A 19227-nucleotide genomic window follows, 5' to 3' on the forward strand; every position below is an offset into this window, starting at 1 on the left:
CCTCTTCTGTTTAAGTAAAAAGTCACGTATTTCTCTGTGATCCAGTTCTGCCACATCCCTCATGAGATTAGGTTCAGCTTCATACCCTTGAAAAGTGATCACTGCAGTTAGGGTTGCAAAACCCTCTAATTGTTCCCTCAATTCATGTGCTCGTGGTGGATCTGATGAAGTTACCTGCCAAACCCTTATTTTAAAAGCAACGTCAGGTTATAGCTGGAAACGCTAGCTGGCTGTTTGCAGTAGAAATTAACTCAGGATTCTTGGGGCATTCCTCTTGCAGACAGCCAGACCCAAAATGGGCAACCTTAAATCTTTCCCCACCGAGCTGCTGGCCGTGCCCACAGCCAGGTCCCCGGGCACCACAGCTTTTGCCGTTGGAGCTCCGCAGGCACTCGGAAGCCTGCTCTGGGCAGGTCCCAGGCTGCCCACCTCCTGACAGCGCTGAGCAGCGCGGCACCGTGCTCATGGCCGGCGTTGGCACACACAGCCAGGCCTTTCTCCTTTCTCCAGCGATCTCACCTGTGAAGCCAAGTCCTGTGGGCGTTCACGGTGCACGCCTGTCAGATGAGGCTGTGTCCCGGCCAGCAGCTGGCAGCCAGGTGCTGATCTTTGCATGGGAGAGTTTAATCTGACCCCACAGTGTGACAGGTAGGGACACCATCTTACGACTTGACGGCTTAGACGCTTCCTTAGTAAGCGCATCTACTGTTTATATGAGCGGTGCCACTTCAGCTGTGTTTTGTTAATCTTTGGTGGAGGTGTCGCTCCAAGAGACAGCTCAAGTCTTGAATTTTGACTCAAATAACATCCTTCCCAGTAATTGAAAGAAACATATCTGAGTCTCAGAAAGAGATAAGACAGGGATTGAGTTCCTCTCCTCCGTGTTTCATCTGGGCTAATTGAGGCAGCTTCTCAATTTGCATGCTGACCTTTGTGTATCCTTTTCTTAATGCCCTTAACTTTCCCTGGAAATTGTGCGCAGATTTTGGCAAAATAATTCAGACCTCTCCGAGGGGAAGGGTATTGATGGTAAACCTGTGTCTCTTCCTTGTATCTGAATCCAGGAGAATTCACCCTGTTACTGAAAGTCCCATTTTCATTTATCACTGTTTATATATTTCATTTATCCTAGTTCTCATATATGGTAATGTTATTGTATCTTTAAATTGTTTAACTAAGTGCATGATCTTCCTCTTCCTATGCAAACGATAAATGCATACACTTCACTTGTCTGTTAAAGTTGTTAACTGTGTTATCAGCTTCCAGTATGATCAATAGGTAGAATATAGATACAAAAGAAATGTATAATACGTGCTTTGCCCAAATGTCTACTTGTTTATTAGAAGGCTGTTACTATACTTCTGTTCAGATAAAAATTAAGTTGACAAGCTGCTGGTGTGGCACTGTGTTGATCTGATACCTTGCACAAGATGAAGACTGAAAGGAGCTCCTCAGTCTTCAGAAGGCGATGGTCACCTTCCATAGTGTCCACATCCCAGTTAGTGGAAACACGTGCATTGCTAAAGTTTGTTTCACTGGAATAGCTAGTTAGGAGGCATGAGCTAATATATTTTTATCATCAAACTCAACCTGCAAACATTTGTGTGACTGTATGCATGTTAGCACGCTCATTGGCCTCAGTTGGATTACTTACATCTAAATTTACTTTAATTATCCACAGGATTGGGCTGTAATGTATAAACAGAGTCTGTAGGAGTGAAAACAGCTGCATTTTCACTGAAGGATGCACAGGGAGTCCAGGGGAATATTACAGGGTTGTATGTGTCCTGTTTGGGTTCTGTTAGCATATTTCTTTTGTTTTTCAATTTGTCACCTACAGTAATGTAAAGAATGAACATCAAGTCATTTAGAGAAAAAGTGAATTTCAGTAGAGTGGTGCCTTTCCGTTCAGACTAATATCAGGATGAATTGGAGTGTAAAACCTGCTGTTCACTTGAGTTTCCTGCTCTAGCGTGCTGCATGACAAGGTGTTTTCCTGGCTAATGTTGATCAGAGGCATTCCTAGTGTGATTATATGTCCACTGCAGTGTTCATTTTGCTTTGGTATGTTCACCCTCTTACAAAATTCTTGGCATACCAAGCTGTGGTTTAGAAGATTTCTCCCTGTTTGTTTTATGAAGCCAGATAAGAAGGGAAATGTGATTTACAGCCATTAATTTATGATTTAGAATCATAGAATCATTTAGGTTGGAAAATACCTTCAAGATCATTGAGTCCAGCCATAAATTTAACAGTTTTTACTTCCACTTCTCAGTAGCCCATGCACTTCCTAAAGTTCCTTCTGTATCACTGAGTATTTTTATTGACAGGGGTTACATTCTGATTACGAAAACAGCGTGCTGGGTTTTCCTCCTCTTGTCCTGCCTGCACAAATCTAGTACTTCTTCCCATTCAAATCTTCTTTGGTAAGTGCTGAAATAGCTTTGGGACTTTTTTTAAAGAAAATCAATCTCAATAATGATAGCAACAGTAATCCCATGAGATTCTCTGCCAGTCTTATGTAATAATCTGTTAGGATTTTTATGTAATAAATTTTATGTAATAAAATGTTAGGAAAGGCAGAACTAGCTTTTGCTTTAGTGCGAAACATTAGCTTGTGTATATTTGTTACTGTCTGGCCCTTCTGATAGTGTCCCCCAAGATGAAGTTCACCATTGTACACCTCTTCAGCTTGGTTTTTCAACTTCAGCCTTCTTTTGTTGAGTACTATCAAATACCGGGGAACTTTTATCCACAAAGCTTCAGAGGTCTAAGTTAAGGAAATGTATAGGATGTCCATGTCTTGATACTGTTTCATGCCAACTGATTCTTCCTGGTGTGAAGCAATGAAGGGTTATGAATTTCTTGTGCACAATACAGCATTACTAGTGCTTCTTGTACTAAATAATATGCTGTCCAGTTAAAACTGCAAACCCTCCAGTTTATATACAGACAGACACTATTTTTCATATTTGCTGTCCTTACTTCGTAGATTCATTATGGGAAACTGTCATCATATCAGCAACACAGTCTGAGACGTACATATCCAGACAAGTCTGGGGCTCTTCAGACTTCATCACTGTCTTGCATTACTGCCTGTGGGGTAATTACGAACTCTTTCCACATAAGGCTGGAGAATACCAGAAGTCCTGGAATTGGGGATTTAATAACTGTTAATCTTGGAGCATCAGGGCAGGCACACAGTCCCAAAGCACGCCTGTTCCTGGTGGGGAGAGGGAAGTGGTAAGAGATTCTGTACTGCCAGGTGTTAATTAGCCTTCTGATTTGGCATCAATTAACATTTGTACACCTCTAGGGTTTGCACTAATAAAGTCCTTTTCTCCTGTTCTGTGCCGTAAGTGTGGCTTTTTGCTTTTTTCTTAGTGTTCAGTTCCTATTCACTGTACAAGTCATTGCTGTAGCCCTTTTTCCTCCCATAGAGCTACCACCATTTAGTTACTCAGACTGCTAATTTAATCTTGTGCATCAAGAAAAGCATTTATATTGTCATATTATTAATGAAGAGATACCCTCTGAATAGATTAAGTCCTTTGGTTTATTGAGTAAACTAATACAGGAGTAGGATATAAAATCCCCTGTAAAGCCACTTGTGATATACCTCTTCTATGTACACCCAATTCTAAATCACTCCCTTGGTCCTTATCTGGTTCCAGTCATGTCCGAACTTTTGAATTTTTTCCCCATTCTGGGTAGCTTTTTCCTTCTCAATTTACTGTTTCCATATGCATAACTCTTTCACAGATCAGTTAACGTTGTAACATATAGTTGATTTAATTCTGAGACACAAAGCACATTGGTCATACATACCAAAGAAGAGTTTAAAAGCATTTCTGTGAACAAACTGAACATCATTGTGTTGCATCTTCTTTAAAGATCTAAAAGCAAAGTTACTACTCAGACCTTTGTCTAGGATTCCATGTTCTGCCTTTGTCAGAATGGGTACGTTATTATTCCATATTGTTTCCTATCAACTTCTGAGTCCAGTGGTATCACAAGGTTAAAAAAAATGTTGTTGGCACATAGAATATATGAAGTATGAAGAACTGACTTCTTTGCTTCACCATAGGGAACTGCTGTGTGTTATCTAGATGCTTATTTTCTGACTGGATGTCACAACTGGGTTTTTGGATATAATTTCTTCCTTATGTTAAAAATTGTCAACACCAAAATGACCCTGAGGTATCCTCCTTCTAGAAAAGCTGTTCATCTTTCTTTTGTAATGGTAACATTCATGCTTGCCATCATGGTCTTTTATCTTTTCCAGGTTGTAGTATATCTGGTATAAATTCTAATGTACAGTTGTGATTACTGCTTTGTTCTTAAATCATTGCAGCTGTGTAGCTGACGCCCACTGATTCCTGACCACAGGTGACAGGCTTACTCCTCATACTATGCTTTATAGAATTCCTCACCTTGGTTTTGAAAAAGGGGCTTTCTCAAGACTTAATTATATCCTATCCTACCCTTGGATAACCTACATTACAAACTTCTCAGTGTTCTTTGCCTTGCCTTTGAGCTGTAGGAGCACGTAGGCTTTGATGGGTTTTTTTCCATCTGTAGGATCCGTTGTGTTATTAGTAATATTCCTTGTCCTATAGTAATCTTGCAGTTGCTCAGAAAACTTCCTTAACCATGAAGTCTTAGCTGTAAAAGGAGAGATGCCTGAGTTTTTCTTCAGCATTTCTGTAATATAGCCACTATCTTGCTCAATAAGCCCACCATGTCAAGGAACTCACCATTAACCTTTGCCGGGCTCTGTCAAGCCAGAAACCCACAGCACCATGAGAAGGAAGCTTGACTGGAGGAATCCCAACAGAGGGATAGGACATCTTTCCACTCTTTTGCTCTCCTGACTCCAGACAGAGAGGTGCCAGGTGCTGTCTGCTGGTTTTTTATGTCTCTTTGAGAAATGGTGTCAGGGATGCCTCGTTTGAGGCTCCCCTTTGGTCCCCTTGATCCTCAAGCCTCTCTCTTTTTCCCTTGGTTGTCATATGCAGTAATTTTCTTGGTTTCCCCACATCTAGTCCTCTGATGCCTGTCCCAGGTAGGAAGGCTAGTCAGGACAGTGGTCTAGGAAAAGATAAGCTGAGAGTGAGCATTTAATCCCAGAGTTTTCAGTGACTGCCTTTTTAGGCATAGGTTTTAATACTCAGTTTGATTTCTTTTTTTTTTCTTTTTTTTCTAATTTTACTAGAGGTAGCTAATCAAAGTGCTGTCTTTCAATACCACAGCCATGATTATTTTCATGCAAAGAGAAAGTGCATATGCCATGTCTGGAACACCGAAATGAATTACCTCAGACATAGAGGCAGAAGACAATCACTCAAAACAAGGTATGATTTAGGATCAAGATACGGGAAATGCACTATTAGATAATCTCCCCCCACCATTCCAGGTTTATAAAACAAGTATTGGCATCTGCACACAAAGGTGGTGGATGCTTTAGGAATGCCAAAGAGGATGTAGCTATTTTACAGAACTACAACCAATTCTATGCTTGGTTTTGCCTACAGGTTATGAGAAAGTGTTGAGAGCTGTTCTCAAGCTTTGAGTGGGTCACCTTGTTTTGGTGGCTTGAATTCAGAATATACATACATAAGTAGTTTATTTCCTAGAGGAAATGAATGTGTTTTAGTAGCTGAAAGGAGGTTATTCAAGAGAATTGGTGCTTCTGGCAAGCTGCAATTCTCTTACCTTGTGGTGTGCCCAGGCTGGGTGAACCTTTGGCCTTGGGAGGAAAAGCAGCTGAATCCATTGCTGTTCTTGGTGTTTTATCATGGGGAAGTCTGCATGGTTGAATTATAGTTAGTACAGAAGAAAGCTAAATGTCTTGTCTTTAGAATTGTTTTATATCATGTACTTTTTTCCCTCCATACAAGTTGACTGTGTTAGGCTTTAGGCAGCACCCGCCTGAGCTGAGTCTTCTCAGAAAAGCATCTTGTGTTTTGAACAAGCAGTATGTGGCAGCTGGAGCTTTGCCCCAGTACAGAAAGTGTGTGCGTTACATCTATACTGTAAAATACACCCAAACTTAATTTCAGGGTAGTTTTCTTCATTACTAAAGCCAGAGGAAAAGCTGAAGTTTGCCTTTTGTCTACAGCTGTTTTGTGGAGTTTCAGTTAATCTTCAAAGCCTAGTAATTGGTCTAGTTTCATTATGAAGACTTGAAATGGGACTATAAAGGATCATTCCTGTTTGGAGATAAAGCTAGTCGTAACTCTTTCTGCTACAAGCTGAAGGTGCAAGTTTTGTTTTGTTGTTGTTTTTGTTCTGAACACAAATGAACTCTTCTAATATCAGGAAAGATTATGGAAAAGGTGCTCTTCATGTATGAAGTCCTGTCCATGCTTTGTTTTCTCCTCGTGTTTCTTACTTGTTTTCTTGTGGACCATGAAAAACATGAACCACAGACAGAATATATTTTTTATCAAAGTTTTTGGTAAAACAAAAAACTTCTGGGAAGTAGGCAAAGCTATCTTTTTGTCCCTCCTTTGTCTTTCCATGATATGGTCTTTTGTTTTTTGTTCTTACTGTGGTTGAACAGTTGGATTATAATCTGTAAAGAAAAACATGTAGTAGGACCGTTAGACAGTGAAAAGAAAAATCATTTAATTTACTAATAATTTATTTAAATTCCTGTAAAGAACCTCACGTATGGAGTAGAAGTCACTGCATCACCTGCTGACTTTTATTATATACCTCTCACGATGAAGATGCTAGAACTTAGGTCTCTGTGACCTGCCCTAAGAAGTATGCAGGGGAAATCTTAATTGCAAACTGAGTTAGGGTTAGGTGACATCTCAGAGTAGAAGCATCTAATACTGCCACCAGGCACTGGGACTAGCAAAAGCTCTTGTTAAGAGGGACAAAGCTCCCAGGCTTCTTAAAGGCTAGCAATGATATATATTTTTTTATTAAGGAGCACATAAATAAGTTAAAATAAAACCTTGGAAGCCTTGATATTGGATAGGTGCTTTACTCTTAGGCCCTGAAGCTTTTGCTGTAGTTCATGTTTAAAACTTGTAAAAGAAGATACAACTGACTGGTATAATACTGAAGATCCTTAGGGCCCAGGGGGACCATAGCATGATGTTTCAGAGGATGCACTTGCCACAGATTTGAAATTCTCTTGCAAGGCACCTCTCCCTGCTGGAGGGGAGTTTAACACCAGGGGTGAAGCCTGGAAGTGCCAGGTATTCATAAAAAAACTGTGATCAGCACCTCGTATTGTAAGAGAAGAGGAAACTGGTCTAAACTATATGTTGTCATTCGACTGAGCTCCTGATTTCAGTAGCTCCGCAAACCTCAATTTTCCTTTACTCAACCTGTTTTGATTTGACTGTATGATATTACGTGTAGCCTAATGTTTTTGTCTTGCCTCACTCCCCTGAGACTGAGATAAGGTTTGCTGCTGGTAACGTCCTGCGTGTTAATTGTCTTGTTCTGCCTTGACTTGACTACTTTTAAAAATGGCACTACATAATTGACTCTTCAGAAAGAGCTGCTGTTTTAAAGGGTTCAGTTTGCTCTATCAGCAAGTGTCACTGCTGCTTTGTGCTATTTTTTCAGAATTTCTGATCCGAGTGATTTATGGCACTTGAACTTCCCAAACTATTCTATAACTTACTTTACATGGATCTTAACCGTTGTCCAGGACACCCTGACTACCCATAGAAATCGTTTGGAAAAAGAACTTCTCCTTTTAACTCATTAGCAAAAAATGATGTAAAAAAGTTAAAGTAACTGTCTGCTCCACTCCCATGGGTGGCTGAGATGGGCTGCAGTCACACATGCCATCTTATTGTTCTCCTTCTAAAAAAATGTTACCAAAGAAAATGGGGTTTAGATGATTGTTTACATGACAGTTTTGCCTGCAGAAGAGATACTTAAATGGGGGATTCTGGTCTTGATCTGGACCGTGACTAAACTTTGCCTGGATGCCAAACCAAGATCCCAGAAATCCACTGTCTCCTGAGGCTGCGCATGAGACCACTTGACTCTCCTGCCAGGGTGTCCCGGGGGTAGCTGGAATGTGCCAGCCCCAGCCACAGGCATGGCGAAGGGGGCAATGCATGGCTTTCATTTCTAACTCTTGAGGGTTAACATTTTCAAGTCTTCGTCCCTCTCTTCATCATGAAGAATGTAGGGGTTTTTTCTTCATGAAAACGAAGGGCAGCAGGTTTGGCAAAATGATGCCAGGAGCTGGGCATTTAGGCAAAACAACAGTGTTGTTCCTGTGGAGAAAGAGCTGTGGGTGCTAGGACAGTAGCAAAGGTGAGGGTGGGACGTGGACACCATGGCCTGGAGAGCAGCCCATTAGCTCCCACTTCGGGCTGCAGCCTCGCTGCTCAGAGGGCCTGTACAATTCGCGCCTTCCCTGACACACAGATCTCCATTTCTGGTAGTGAACAGGTTTTTTGTTCTTTAGAGGACACATTGGTAGCTCTCACACATTCATAATTCTTGGCTTACTCACCGAGTCTTAACTGTCCCTTTTTACAGCCCACCTCGCAGGTCACAAACTGTCTCCTGATGTGCTGTTGTCATCTCTGAAACCCCTGTGTGGTCTCATCTATGTTTTGCTTTACCTTTTGGCCTGATCTGGTGCTCTTAGCTGAATGCCATACATCTTACACTTCCCAAGACTGATCCTGTTATAGTTGAGGGCAGTAAGGTCCCTTCCCCCTTTTAAGATTGCTGAATTTACTCCCTGCCCCTATAATCACTGTATATGGTCTCTCCAAAGACTTTGTACTCAAGCGTGAAAAGACTACGCTAAGAGCCTTTTGCTTACATTTTCAGTAGATGGCTTCTTCAAACCACTCCCAGATGTGCCATCCATCCAAATAATATCAGGCTGGTTTGTTTTACAGCTTCTTGAGAAACATGAAAGAATCCCCATATGACTGAGTTCTGAATAAAACTTCTCCCATGAAAAAGTCCTTCCCTGCATCCTTAGGGTTAACGGTTGCATTTAAGTTGTGGAGCACAAGAAATCTTGGTTTGGTATTTAAAACAAAAAAGAAATGGAGAAGAAAAATTGCTCTGTGTGCTGGTGCCCCCTTGGTTTCAGTTTGATGTTGTGTCGGTGCAGAGGACAGCCCAGCAGAGCCTTAACTGGGCAGGAGATTGTTTTCTTTAATCTTTTACATTTGCTGCCTTTCACTTTCACTGTATAGTCTCTCTTTAATGGATTTTAAAGATCATTCTGAGCAGCGTGCCAGGGTGTTGAAACAGCTCTCCTGGCCTTATTGCACCAGTCACTCCTGTGTATTTCCAACCTATATTTGCTGTCAAACTTGTGGTTCTGATTTTCTGTATCCTACCGATGTCTGACTGGGGCGTGCATCTGAACCTTGCTGTCTCTGCTCATTTCTCTCTTCGCACCAAGTGCTGTACATCTCCTTTTCACTTCTAACATTACTGAATCGGCATGGAGAGCTGTCTTCTGTGTCTGTGTGGATGTGTATATATCTACAAGTATATATACAGTGTATATACTCTAAGTAGTGGGGCGATTACTATTGGTCACAGCATGTAAAAATCCTGCTTTTTCCCTGAACTGTTGTAGTGATAATGCCCAGGCCTCCTAAAATTACCCACTTTTCTTTGAGGCTTATCAGCACTCCCATTTCAGGTAGGTGCTCTGATTGAGCCCGAATGCATGTTGTTCGGCTGCTGTTAGCCTTGTCACAATGCTCCTGTCTTGAAATATTTTTCCCTTTACACCAAACTGTTAATTTTGTCTGCATGCTTGTTTGGGGTTTTTTGTGCTGGAATCTACTGAATGGTGCCTGAACCAGGAAAGCCAAATGATTTGGAAATTTTATTCCCAGTTCTAGCACTGATTTAAAGCGTGGCCTTGGGCAAGTGACTGCTGGTCTGCTTTCCCTTACATTCACTGGAGGCAATGATACTCGTTTCTGCATCTCCTGGAGCTGCTCAGCTGTGGTGTGAATGCACAGGGTGGATGGACCCACAGGACCTGCGGTAACTAGCTGCAGTGGGTATCGTGGAGTACTTCTTAAACACTTTCTGTATATTTTTATTGCCCCCCTTCCAGGCCAGATGGATTTGAAATTTATAGTTCTGAGAAACCGGATTCCTTTGTTCATACTGTATGGCTTTCCCCCCCCGCCCCCCCCCCCCTTCTTGGGGGCTTTTTTTTTTTTTTTCTCCCCCCAGTATGGGGTTATCTAATTTAATAAAAGATTCAATCAGCTGGAATGTGCACATTGGAAAGTGACAGACAGCAGAGGCTTCCAGGGGAGGCCAGGTGCATGAGCTGGCTTTAAGAGAGAGAAAGAATGAGGCAACTGTAAAAGAAAAGATGTCTAATGCAGTTAACATACAAATACTGTACACAAAAGGAATAGCCTGCTCTCTTCATCATACTAGAATGTGATGATGTTTCAGACCTCATTTCTTTACTTCGACTGAGGTTTAATGCTTTATGACGGGTGACAGGTTTGATGGCCTCTGCTTTTCTCAGATTAAAAAAAAATAAATATATCCACCTGTCTCTCCTTTCATTTGAGGCCTGCAAAGGGTTAAGGACTGCTGAATGCAGACATATATGGTGCTGTATTGATATTATGTACTTTGTAATAGAAAACAGAACCGTCCAGGTCAAATATCAATAACATTCTATAAGCCTTTCTAGGAAAATATAATTAAAACCATTCAAAGCTGTTTCCCATAACCGAATTTACTGTGTCTTATTGACTTCAGTCCCACATCTACGATGTGATATTATTATTGACTTTTAGAGCTCTGCCTATTTTAAAAATAAAGAAAACACAAAATCAGGTGGTGGTATTCATTTTATTAGAAATCTTGCCCTCCTTTTCTCCCTGAAGCAGGGATCAGATTGATTTGTTTAAACAACAAAATGGTGGTTTAAATTGTCACAGTCTCACTGAAAGCAGCTGAACTAGTGGACCATCATCTGAGAACTTGTCCCACGTTCTGCATTTAAGCAACTTACTCTTTTGCACCCAAAGCTGCCAGTTACAGCACTGCCTCTGGTTTTATTATCAAGCTATATTGACTTGTTTTCATATTGAATATCGTGAGTAGGAAGTTCACTAAATTGTTTAAATATTTCAGACAGAATGAGTTTGCTTTTCTAATTCTGTCCCTCCCTCTCCTCAAAGCAAATATTTTGTCATGTCATCCACATTTAAATCAGGAGTATATCCTTCCAAGCATATGATTTTTATGATAAATATATTTTGTATATTCAGTAAGTTCTTAAAACCTATTTGCTAGCACAGTGTCTTAAAAAAAAAGTTTATCATAGTCTCAAAAATAGAATGTTTATGTAAAATAACTGATACTATACCATATTCATTAATTATATTTATTCTGAAGACTTGTACCAAATATTAAGTATGTCTGTATTTTTCACACAAATCTACTAGTGGAATAGGTTTAGTTATAAATAATAATAAATAATGCATAACTGTTTCTGCAAATATTACATGAGCCTAAGAAAAATATTTTCTGAGAATAGTTTTGTTATTGTTGTTGGCTGTGGGTAGCTTAGCACTTCATGGTTATCACACAATAAGTTATCAATATTTAAGATTTTTGAAGAAGTCAGATGTATGTAGATGTCTAAAATAGATATGTATACACACCCACCCACATATATTATGTAAAGGAAAAAATGGGTATAGAACCTTACAGGGCATTTAAATATTTTATTTACATAAAACTCAATGTGCTCATGTAACATTGGTCTGATTTTCCTGAAATCCAAAGTTTCCCGGAAGTTGGTAGGGATTGCGTTGTAGAATAGAGGGGCGAATTCGGACTGTTTCCTTTCTACTTGAATTGCATTATATTTGGTATGTTTGTGGCTCAAATAGAGTACCTAGATTTAACAATAACTTCCTTTAAAAACATTCAGACGTGGATATTTATTGATTGTGACAGCCTAGAATATTTTTTAGTCCTTTAATGTTTTACGTGCTTTTTTATGTAGTTGGGGCTTAGTTGTTAAAAAAGGAGCACTACTCATGTCCTGTGGCAGACAGTGGCAGCACTTAGAAAAATCTGATGATCAGTGGTAAATACCCTCTGAGAAGAAAATCATTCTGAAGGTATAGAGAGCTGAACAGGAATATTGTGCATGGAACAGCAGATTTTTTTTTTTTCCTTCAGCAGGTACCTTTTTACCTTATTATAGCTTTATAGATACATCTGAAGTTGGTAGACAGAAAGGCTTTTGTATGAACCATAATTATATTCCTTGTGCTGTCGAAATTGCTATAATTCGGTGGCTGAGTTTTAAAAATTACTATATGACCTACTGTCCTTGTTGCTATTTGATCTGAATACTCAAACTAGGAATTAATGTGGGTGAATAGTATCTTAATTTATTTTTCAAGTCATTTTAATTCACCTGCAAATTGTAGGCAGATCTGAGCCGTAATTCTTGTATTTAGCTTTTTGGAAAAAATCTCAGTATTTCAGTTTGAAATGCACAATATTTTACACTCTAGGTATTTGTTTAATATTGTAATAACTGTATGTTTTGATGTCTGTATTTTCTGTTCATGGTATTAGAAACTACATTAGTATGTAAAAGGGAACAAGAATAAAGAATTTAAAAATCTGTAGGTCTCTTGTGTCATTTTTATTAGTTAGTTCTTGTCATTTATATTTTCTTAATGTCTAGCTTAAAAATGGCTCTACAGTCTGGTTTTGGATTGATGTATGTCTTCTCTAAATATAAAGGTGGTGGTGGTAAACTATTTGCCAAGAGGAATGTATAGGGGATTTTGATGGACTCTCCTGTTGCTCTCTTACCTTTAAACAAAGCTGTTTACAAACGCTCAAGAACAGGCACACAGACTGAGCAGTGGCTATAGATTTTCACTCACACAGTTTCCTCTTTTTAAAATCTGATAGTGCTGTGCTGTGCCATTTCAAGAAGGAATATTGATTACAAGCATTATAGTATCATTGAATGTTCTTCATGAAAACTTCACGGTTTTAGTGTATAGGTGGCAGTAGGAAGATTAAACCAAGCAGATGAATATTACTAAGAGATGACAGGAAAAACAATCTGATTCTGCCCTGCATTGCTTGTTTTCACTGCAACTTCCCTTCAACCCCTCGTTTTTCACACAGCCCGTGAATACTTGGAAAAAAAAGAGTGTTAAATCAAATTTTTACATGTGTCTATAAGTTTGGCATGGTCAATTACTTGCCTGGGCCTGCCACTTTTATATTTTTAACTCTTCTTGCTATGTGAGAAGCATCACTGCAGTATACAGAGAAATTGTAATTGCAGTAACATATGCAGTAGCATATTTTTTCCAGCTGCAAATTAATTGTTCCCTTTATCTTTAGGATTATTGTGGCACACTATGATTTTATTATTATTATCAGGCCTCTTGAGGTAGTTAGAATATTGTGTAATACTTTTATGAGTTCAGAGACCGAACTCTACTGTACAAGAGTGGTTAACACATATGGATACACCCCCAAAGTTTCCAGTAACAATTACATTCCAAGAAAGGTGCTAAATATATTGCTACCAAGAATCTTCTGGTTTTTTTCCTCCCTCAATCTTTGGGAGTGCCAAGAATTTTCACTTCACCTACTTAAAACCTTTGAATGTGAATATAAAAATTTGCTTTAGATTTTTATCCTACCCAGGAAGCTTGATCCTGTGGCTATCACCTGGCAAAAATTCCCACTGTATTAAATGCGAGTCTTCCTTGTGTCAGGACTGCAGGAGTAGGGCTGGAATTACAGTCAGCCCCTTCGTGGTGAAATTGTTCTGAGCCCACGCGGCTGCTCGTGTTGTTATTCTAGCTGAAAACTTCACTACAAAGGCACAAACCCTTGAAAGAAAGTTTGCAAGATCACTTGTTTACATTTTGTACTTCAGAGATGTAAACTGGTAGTATTATGGTCAGCGTTTGTTTGGATTTAGAGATGTGTTAACCTTTTCAGGTTTTGGTTTTTGTTTTTGTTTTGGTGGGTTTTGGTTGGTTGTTTTTTTTTTTGGAGGGGGGGGTGTGAAACAAGTTCTGAATGTAATTTTTTTTATATGCCCAAAGCAAAAGCTGTAAATGGATTTGAAATTATGACATACTTCTTTGGGTCAGCATTATACTTACTATGCAATTTCTACCCACGATTACTTTGCAAAGTGAGAGCAGATGATAATTGGGGTAGTTTGCAGGCAATAACAACCTGCATTTTCTCACAGGAACCTTAGTAACAGTGTGACATAACAAAGGTAAAAGCAAATTGAATTAGAAAAACAGCAAACATTGTGTTTTATAACCCAAAATAAAATTCTTCAGCAGCAACTAGTCCTGTAATGTAATCCAATCTGTTTTAATGCTGAGATTTTTCCAAGAAAGCAGGAAACAGTAAAGGGTAAGTCTTTCAAACCTCTGCTGTTTCGTTTACAGATCCCTTGTGTTAATTTAATGCTTCTAGGGAACTGGGGCTCTTTCTTTTTTCTCAGAATCCCTTCTCTAGGAAATACTGAGTGGTGTGGCGCTGAGAAGCAGTCATGGTTTACAACAGATAAGCCAAAGGATCTGGCCTCAAATTCCACACTTCTTTGAGAAAACAAAACACGCCAATGCGTGCTTCGCCCTAAAGCAGATGATTTCTTGCTAACAGGCTATAGAAAATTTACCTTAGAAGGAGCTTAGCAGGCAGTCTTCAGGGCCTGGACTCTCCACCCCTTCTGCTGTCCGTCCTGTGCATGCACCAGCATCTAGCAGTTCTGTGCAGTCAGTTTTTTTAAGCATAAAATCTAAATATTTACAGCTATTACTTTTGGAGCATTACCCTGAAAGTTTTACTGGCACCAAATTCACAGTCCTGCCGGTGTGGCCATGCCAGCTGCAACCCGGGCAGATGCAGTGCCTGCCCCTTCCCAGACCCTGCCAGTGCGTGTTCCCTGTGCTTGAAACACCCCCTCCCTCCCTCTGAACCAGAGACACCTACCTGGGCAACTGGATTTTGCAGCTAAAACAGATTTTGTCTGGAAAAAATTAGAACGAGTTACTTGCAAAAACCCAGCCCGGCTGATGTCAGCTGCTGCGGCAGCCTCAGGAGATGCCTGGGCAATGCACATTTTGGCCTCTCACTGTTCCTTTTCCTCCTTTTGCTCGTTCAAAACCAGGGTTCACAGTGTGATTTCTGCAATTACAACAGCCCCGGCTTCTTGGGTTGTGTTGGCAGTGAGGGTTGCGGGGTTTGGGCAGAGGGGACCATGTTTTTCCCCGCGGGGGGTGTCAGTGAGCTGCTCGCTGCTCTTGTAGCCAAGACCTACGAGCAGGAGGAGACATCTGGAAGGTGACCATCCCTGGGGATGTTTCTGGTGACATACTCCTGGTCCTTGGAGGGGCAGGGGAGAACAGATGTGTGGAGGAGAAGGAACAAGGGAGGCACGGCAGGAAGGCACAGCTGCCTGATGCCAGCTGCCTGTCCTCCTGCAGACTGAGCGTGGTATGAGGGGAAAACAAGGGAAGTTGAGGCTAGGAAGAGGGAGAAGTTCATGTCTTCCCCTTCCCTAACATCTGAGTCAGCAATTAAAACTTTGTGTTAATTTGCAATAAAGTGAATTAAGTAAAATTCCCAGAGTTGAGACTGTTTTGCCTGCAAGAGGAAGGGAAAAGCAAAAATTATCAGCATGCTTTATAACTAGCGAGCTCTTCTGTCTTAGGCTGTAGTTTGCCTGGCGTGGGAGGAGATTTTCAGGAACTTTGTTCTTGTTGTGGTACAGAACATCCTGATAGAATGATATTCTTCCTCTGGTCATTGATTTTTTTATTGCTATGTAAAGGGAGCGGGAATATCAAAGGCTGAGCTGTATCCTGTCCCAGTCCCTGGGTAGTCCAAAGGGATGTCGGATTCACACGATGGGAGCAGGTATTTGGCAGAAGGGAAGAGCATTGCCCTGCGTCATATGTTCTTGATCCCAGCCCCGCCCCTCATGCCATACAGCTTCGGAAAAAAAATTTAGCAAACAGTTGTTGGTCTGCCATCGAGAATCCTGCTGCCAGGCCAGGGCAAGTGCAGCTTGGTAAATTGGTAGTTAGTGGGATCAGCACCACAGTAGGATGTCGTAGTGCTCTAGAGATTTCCCAAGGTCAAGGATGTATCTTGGGAATCTTCTTCGGGGACAGCTGTTAATCCCATATAAGCAGAGGGAGACAGTTCTCATGCTGCAGTAGATACAGCACCACCCTGACTTTCTTCCTAAACCATCTTTCCTGGGTTTTATATAGGAGGGGTAGCTTTGCATCCATTTCATCAGCAGGTTCATTTGATGCTTTCAATGTGCATTGGATGAGCTGATACTGAGGAGTGCTAGGAGAGAAAAAAGAACAAGGAAGTTCTGATTTTAGAGGGTATTAACGTGCTGAATACTGTGCTGCTCAGATTTGTATCAATTTTAGAGCTTCTGGTTTCATTTTCCTTTTGCAAAGGTACTCGAATCCTGCAAAGAATTCTTGATAATGTCAAAATGTCGCCCCTACCAATTATGGAAACAAACTTGGAAAAACAAATTGGCTACTCTGTCAAAAATTTGAAAAATAAACTTCCTCTCCTGTCCCTGCCATTTACAGATTTTGCTTTTGTTTTGTCATCCTGGTCGCTCAGGGTTGGCAGTGTTATACAAAGTATCGCTGATTTCTTTTAGTCCATGTGTTAACTCTTTGAAACAGCATATTGTGGGTGTATTTTTTGCATGAACAGACTTTGAGAAAACATGAACATAAAAATAATCTAAGGATGGCTATATGAAGCCAGACCAAAGTCCATCTGTCTCAGCAACCTGTTTCTGATTAAAATGAGCAGCCCAGTGGCCAAGGGAAAGCTGCAAGAACAGGACCTGCCCACAGCAATAGGTACCTGCCAGGCTCTTTCTGCAGGCTGGGGCTGGGAGGCTTCATCAGCTGCAGTTTGTATCTCGGTGTTGTACAGCTCTGCATGGATTTTTCTCTCCCTTAATTTGAGAATGTGCTTGTTGAAATCTGGTGCCTGGAGATTGTGACAGATTTAACTTTGACCTACTCTCCTGTTTGGTTGCATTTCATGCACTTCTGTTCCTCAGACATGGTTGAAGGAGGGAGAGCAGCATATTCTCACTAAGGATGTAACCTGTGATGACCATGCAATAAAAACATCTACCTTCAAGCACAAAGGCAAGTTCCAGTTCTTTAAAGAGATGCACACAGGAAGACCCTTTCTCTTTGGCCTTCCCCTCCTCTTCGTTCACTGGGGCTCTTCCTAGGCTCAGAATACCAAAGTGAGCTTTTTTTCTTTTAGGATTGGCTCTGTAAAGTCATGTAGTGAGACAAAGGCTTCTGATAAAGAATAATGGCATTGACTGCCTGAGGGTGTGAGTTTGGTGTTATTTACATAAAGCCCAACACAAAGATTTGAAGTATTTCTTTTTGTCAATGTGCATGCACAACAAACCAGCTTCATGCAGGAAAGGGCAATGTCTGTCGGTCTGTCTGCCTCCACTGTATAAAATAATCCCCAGCAGTGTTACTACGAGTGGCTGCCTTCTGGCTGGAGCAAGTTTCAGCGCTGATTATTTCTTTTCTGTGTAGGATTAATCTGCACTGTTTGTGTAGTCGTTCAGCGGTAATGTGAAATAAAATGTGCCATGATGTGGAAGTTGCTTAACATGGGCTGTCTTCCAGATCTATCAAAAGAGCTGCTCCATCTACTCTGCTGCTTCATCTCTTCATTGGATTCCTTGGCAGTCAGAAGGAAGATAATAAAACTGTGCTCTCTGCATACCAGATAGAATTTGTCCTGTGTCATGTTAAGTAGTGTGTATTAATTCATGGCTGCTGTGGTTTTTTTAAATGACGATGAAAGTTTGTAGATGTTTAATTCAAAGGAGGTAGAATGGGTTTCTGTGTTGCCCTATAGGTTGTAATAATAATAATAATAATAAACAAGAAAATTAGTATAGGCTCCCGTTACAAAATATGGATTTAAGCAAGTCAACTTTTATGCAAATGTAGTAATCCTTGTTTTCACAAAAACTTCTTCAGACATGCAGCTAAGTTTTCTGCCAGCACCGAGATCTCTGCTTTTTATCCCGTTTCCTTTTGTTACGTTGTTGGGAGGTACTGAAGTTGAATAAAACTAGTGTTTTCAGAGAGATGACTTAAAATATAGAGTATATTCTGTGATGAGAAAAGATATTAAAGATGAAGTTAAAATGTACATTTTATTTTTACTTAAATATTAGGAGTATGACTGTGTTTGACCTTTGAACTTGAAGACTAGTAGTTATTAATATGAAACTTTGTGACTGACCCTGTGAAGTATGGTTATAATTGCATTGCCTTTCATTTACATATAACTAATTTACAAGCCAGAGCTTTGATCTTTCAGGTGGGTAGAGACCTGATATGTCGAATTTTGCCATGGTTGGGTTCCAGGTCGTTGCACGATTTTACTTGTAAAAGCACGGCTGGGTCAGTCCCTAGAAGCTGGCACAGTGGGAATGAGCTGGCGGAGCCAAAGTTATCCTGTGCGATCGATTCGCTGGTTGCAGTAACATGAGAAATATAAAATGAGAACCGGCCGCATTGTTCTCAGCAGTCGCCATCTCCAGGTTTGGAGGCCTTGATATGTAGGGCAAGGGAAAAAAACAGATGATTATTTTACTTTTACAGTTAACAAATGAAGCAGCAGAATGAGTAGTTTCCCCAGAGTTTATGGCAGATTTAGGAACTGAACTATTAAGTCCCAGTCCACTGTCCTAAGCACAGATGGTTTTTCCTATCATCAATTAAATGAAATAATTTGAAAGCTTTCAAGGCTATTTTTCAGGGATACCTCAGAGCTAATGGCACTGATCCATCTTAACCTGTGAGTGTTTTAATGTCTGGTATCTATTTTACTTTAAAATTTCCAGGAATTTACAAACTTCTGAGATTAAAGTCTCCTACTAGGTCACTTTTGAATTCTTCTGTAATCCCAAAAGAAGAGAGAAATTGCTGTTTCCTCTGTAGAGAATTACTTGAGGTAGTATTTCAAAACCATCAGTGTGCATGTTTTCTGGAAAACCTGGTAAAATAATTCTTTAAATTCCTGAAAGATTGCAACCTTATATTAGCTCTAAATATCTTTTTCCCTATTGTTTTGCTCCCTTCCTTGTAAATCCAGGGGCTGGCTTCTGCTCTAGGGATT

General features: G+C 40.4%; 1 protein-coding gene across 1 annotated transcript in view; it reads left to right on the forward strand.

The window, feature by feature from the left end:
- The window catches only part of CRADD (CARD and death domain containing adaptor protein), a 76134-nt gene that overhangs the window by 10981 nt on the left and 45926 nt on the right, over positions 1-19227 (forward strand). Inside the window, exon 2 of the mRNA XM_010163414.1 lies at positions 1466-1471. Within this exon, the coding sequence (XP_010161716.1) occupies positions 1466-1471 (6 nt within the window). The remainder of the gene's footprint in view (positions 1-1465; positions 1472-19227) is intronic.

This window comes from Antrostomus carolinensis, unplaced genomic scaffold (genome assembly GCF_000700745.2).
Source record: "Antrostomus carolinensis isolate BGI_N321 unplaced genomic scaffold, ASM70074v2 scaffold1722, whole genome shotgun sequence".
NCBI classification, from domain to species: Eukaryota; Metazoa; Chordata; class Aves; order Caprimulgiformes; family Caprimulgidae; genus Antrostomus; species Antrostomus carolinensis.